Raw genomic sequence first — 5,275 nt, 5'->3', positions numbered from 1 at the left:
AGGGAAAGAAGTTAACAGTAAAGTACTAGCCACGTCATAAAAGAATAACTTGAAAAAAATATTAAAAATGACATTATCATATATAAAATTCACAAGACATCTAAAGAAATTAAAAAATGGTTGAATGATTTAAATTTGTAGTAGTAATTAATTTTCTTTCTACGATTATAGGCTAGCTTAAAGGAACATGTTTGAAATAAAACAAATGTATAACATAAGTTCAACTTAAAAAAGACATTACTTAAATTCGATTATAAAAATATGTGTATTTAGAATAGAATAATTCTGAAATTCGGTAGAAACTTTGTTTTCATTGTATTAGCGTGAAAAGTGACATGACTCTTCAAGATAGCTACTTCTTCCGTCTCATTTTAAAAATCTCATTTGAGGTGTCTACAATTCTTTAAAAAATGATTAGTTAGTTTGGCTTCAATGATAAAATGTTTCGTGTACTCAATTTTTTTATTAATTGTAGTTAGTGGAAAAATTTGATGAGTTGAAATATAATAAATAAACGTATATTAGTGAGAAAAAAAAACTAATTAATGTTGTATTGGTATTGTAATATGACAAATAATTTGAGACACAAAAAATTGATTAATGAGACATTTTAAATGAGATGGAGGAAATATTTGTTTCCTCGTAAACTTGACTTGTGAATGAAATAAAAATTTACAAATTTGTGACAAATCTAAAATATTTGGTTAAAATCTAATTTGTAACATTCATCTTTTCATTTCCAGTTCACATTTCTCTTGCGTTAGGTTTTTGTTGTTGTTGAGTTATATGAGTTGAAAGCAACAAATATAATGCCACTCTTGATACAATTATAATGCAAAAGGAAATATTAAAATTTGATTTGGAGGACGTAAAGTTAAAAACATTAATTAGAGGTTTCAAATTATCTTTTAGACAAATGTATTGATATTATTGTTTCTTAATTATTATGAGGACTTTAATTTTCCAAGAATTGTGTAAATTCTAAATATTGGTCCATTGATTTATTGCGCTAAAAAAATGCATTGTAACAATGAATCTACTTTGAATGAACGAAATTAGGAACTATCAAGTTTTTATGGTTTGAAAAAAAGAAGAACAACTAGACCTAATAAGAAGTGACTGAAAGGAGGAAAAATGTACGATTTGATGATTGGAACATTAATAATCTGCATCGACATAAATTAAATAAATAGGTTTTTGTATTAATGATATTATAAATGAAAGATAACATAAAAATCATGTAACATAATATTAGACATAAAATGGAACACGCATTTATAGTGACTAGCAATCCCCTATGAAAGAAGAAGATGGTCATGATTCATGAAGGAGAAAAATATACCAAAATTAGTTACTCAAATTAGTATAAACATCAGTTGCATTTCATCAAACACCACAAAAATAATTTTGTTATACTCAAATTAGAGAGGAAGTTAGTATAACTTATGGCTCATGTCTCGAGGATGCGGTGTCGTGTATTCTTGAATCTTGGTTCAATCTAAAAAAGAAGGATAAGCATTTGGGCTTACATTAAGAATTGTTACAGAATAAATTTACATTTAATAAATGGTAAATATATAATAGAGAAACATTTATTGCATTATGAGGTGTTATTAATATTGTTTACTGTTGAAACTTTTTTTTTTGTTGATTAAATGAAATGTAATAGATGAAATGAAATTTTGTACTGTATACAAAGAATAGAAAGAGAAGAGAATATAACTATGAAAACTAAGCAAATAAGTGAAGTGACACAAATAGAGTTATGTGACATAAAATGTAATTAGGTGTCCATGAACAGTTTGGGAGTCCTGGTTACGAAATAAATTCACATTTAATAAATGATAATTAGATAATAGAGAAATGTTTATTGCATTATGAGTTGTTACTATTGAAGAATAGAAAGAGAAAAGATTCAAACTATAACAATTAAACAAATAAGTGAAATGTCACAAATAAAATTATGTGGCATAAAATATAATTAGATGCCGATGAATGGTTGGAGAATCTATTTTACTAGATTATAATAGATAATATAATGACTACTCTATATATCAAGTTATTATACTAGAGATTGTAACTATGTTTCTATTGCTATTGGTGACACAACTTGTACTAGCATAGTGTTTAATATATATAATTCTTTTAACCTTCTTTTTTTATTTTATTTAAAAACCTTATTATATTAGAGAGTGAAACTCACTTCTTACATATCCTCTAAATTCTCTAATAAATAGATTATCCAAAATTACAAAGTCACAAATGTCACACCTTTTACATTATCTATTTTGGTTCCTAAAAAAAATATGTCACACCCTTTCAATGGTGGAGAAACAAGGGACTCTTTATAGAAAAGCCTAAGAATGGCATCCATTGCATAAAACCAATGATTACGCTCCTCAAATCTCTACCTTTAATTCTCCTCCCTCCATTAACAAGTTTTCCAAAACCAAAATATCCTCAAATAAAATTGCTACATAATTTTTGGAACTCCAAAATTTAAGGCCTTTCAGCCAATCAAATTGGAAAGATAATAGAAACAAGAGAATGTGCCTCTTGTTTTTTGCAACACAAAACAAAATCAAAAGGAATCACAATAGAAAAGAACAAAAACATTGTTCATTAAGTTAAGTCTTAATTTTGTTTCAATTATTTCAAAATAAAAGCCAAAAAACAAAATAAAATCCATTGACTTTCTAAAACCAAAAAACAAACATCACAAGATCTTTCTCTTAAATAACACATTGATTCAATACTTTGAACAATGTTTAATGATCTCAAAACCTGAATTTTTGATATCAACATTTGAACAATAAATAAAACAATTGTCACACGACATGGACAACATACCTTCATCACCTGGCAAGTTCAAGATGGAGAAAGGTCCCTACTTTCATAGAAGATGGCAACATTCTTCCTTTACAAAGTTCACATTTTGGTCCATTCTTTTTGTTGGTATAATATTTTTCCTTTTCTTCAGAACACCTTCATCATTTTCATCAGACACATCTCGTAGATCCTTAAGAACCTACAATTATGGAGGTTCAGCATGGGAAAAGAAGGTTCGTTCTTCTGCAAGAGTGACTTCCAAAAATGGAGTCACTGTCCTTGTGACAGGTGCTGCAGGTTTCGTTGGAACACATACCTCTATTGCACTGAAACAAAGAGGTGATGGTGTTCTTGGTCTTGATAATTTCAATGACTACTATGACCCGTCTTTGAAACGCGGTCGACAAGCGCTCTTAGAGCACAACGGGGTGTTCATTGTCGAAGGCGATATAAATGATGCCACACTTTTGAAGAAACTATTTGAAGTTGTTTCATTTACTCATGTAATGCATTTGGCTGCTCAAGCTGGTGTGAGGTATGCTATGGAAAATCCTGGTTCTTATGTTCATAGTAACATTGCTGGTTTTGTTAATTTACTTGAAGTTTGTAAAAATGTTGAACCTCAACCTGCTATTGTTTGGGCTTCTTCAAGTTCTGTTTATGGATTGAACACAAAAGTTCCATTTTCTGAGAAAGATAAGACTGATCAACCTGCTAGTTTGTATGCTGCTACCAAGAAAGCGGGCGAAGAAATCGCGCATACTTATAATCATATATATGGACTTTCTTTAACAGGTTTGAGATTTTTCACTGTTTATGGACCTTGGGGAAGGCCTGATATGGCATACTTTTTTTTCACAAAGGATATTTTGAAAGGGAATTCGATATCGATATTCGAAGCGCCTAATCACGGGACAGTTGCAAGGGATTTTACTTACATTGATGATATTGTGAGAGGGTGTTTAGGTGCATTGGATACTGCTGAGAAGAGTACTGGAAGTGGTGGTAAGAAGAGAGGACCTGCTCAATTGAGGGTTTTTAATTTGGGGAATACTTCTCCTGTTCCTGTTACAGAACTTGTTAGTATTTTGGAGAGGCTTTTGAAGGTTAAAGCTAAGAGAAATGTGATGAAGATGCCGCGAAACGGCGATGTACAGTTTACACATGCCAATATTAGTTATGCTAAAAAAGAGTTTGGTTATAAACCTACAACTGATTTAGAGACTGGTTTGAAGAATTTTGTTAGGTGGTATCTTAATTACTATTCTGTTGCTGCTACTGCTGAGTGATGGATGGATTCATAAATTCTTTACTTTTACTATTCTGAATTCTGAAATGAAATATAACTAAAATGGTTATCTGAAAAATTTATGTATCTGATCTTAATTTTTAATCAGATATATCAACTTTTCTGATACTATTTTTGTTTATATTTCATTCTAGAGAGAGTACATTCTTGTACTTCCTTTGTTGATTCATTATGATTCTTGTCCCTTAATATCTCTATTAGTTGTCCCTTAAGAGATTCAATTTGATTTTGGCAGAAATTAGTAATGCCATTGTCAGAGGGATATGAAGAATCATAATAATTTTCTCTTTTATTATTTTTGTGTGTATTGAATGTAATTGTTGTAGTTTTAGAATTGTAATAATTATGGATGGATGATACAACACATGGTGATATGTGGTAGTGTATAAATGTAAAATATATTCAATAAATTATTGCACACTAGTTTCATTCTCTGATTCTTATACTGAATGAATGAATCAGTAAGACACATATTTTATTTTGATATGTAATATTTATATTTTAGTAACACAAAAACTTCTGAAATAGTAATGGTAAATATGTTGGAATAATATGTTAATATTCTTTACATAACAATGTAAATGTAAACATAAGGGTCTGATGCAGTGTTAGATGTTGCAAGAAATTTGACCTAAGGGAGCCAACATAACTATTTTAGAGGTCTATGCAACCTCATTTCAACTACAATTGTGGTCGCAATATAAAATCACAATTTTAAAACCATGGTAACGGATAATAATAGCCTATAAAATTGACTACGAAGAGATTGTATGTATCTTGCAAAGTGGCTTGGCGTTGAATGTGTGAAGAGATACAAATTAACTTAGCAAAGAGAATTATAATAGCTCACTAACTTAAATAGTTGCAAACAAAAATTAGAGACTATGAATAACAAACTGTATACACCATAAAATAATTAAGTTGTCAGCTGAAACAACTTTCAACCGAAGAAAGGCAACTAGCCGAGCTAGCAACAACCGGAAATGAGGAATTCAAATATTTCTTCTCAGCTCCAAGTGGTTGCAAAGGGATACAAAAGAATAATCGAGAATAGTTAAAAGCCTACTATGCATGGTACTCGTGCGGATACGAAATACAACATTTTATAAAACATAAAATTATGGGTACGTCTATAAA

General features: G+C 29.9%; 1 protein-coding gene across 1 annotated transcript; it reads left to right on the top strand.

Moving 5' to 3' along the window:
• Positions 1-2,404: 2,404 nt before the first annotated feature.
• Positions 2,405-4,548, top strand: LOC101501565 (UDP-glucuronate 4-epimerase 2-like). The gene has a single exon (XM_004513447.4). It carries the CDS (start codon positions 2,838-2,840, stop codon positions 4,116-4,118), a length of 1,281 nt encoding a protein of 426 aa, XP_004513504.1. The 5' UTR covers positions 2,405-2,837; the 3' UTR covers positions 4,119-4,548.
• Positions 4,549-5,275: the final 727 nt, after the last annotated feature.

Source organism: Cicer arietinum, chromosome 3 (assembly GCF_000331145.2).
Source record: "Cicer arietinum cultivar CDC Frontier isolate Library 1 chromosome 3, Cicar.CDCFrontier_v2.0, whole genome shotgun sequence".
Lineage (NCBI taxonomy): Eukaryota > Viridiplantae > Streptophyta > Magnoliopsida > Fabales > Fabaceae > Cicer > Cicer arietinum.
Note: the sequence above shows the minus strand (reverse complement) of the source record. Positions and strands in the feature narration are given on the sequence as shown.

What these genes read in the sequence shown, in the direction of transcription:
- LOC101501565 (XM_004513447.4), top strand. Translation starts at nt 2,838, where the DNA reads ATGGACAACATACCTTCATCACCTGGCAAGTTCAAGATGGAGAAAGGT.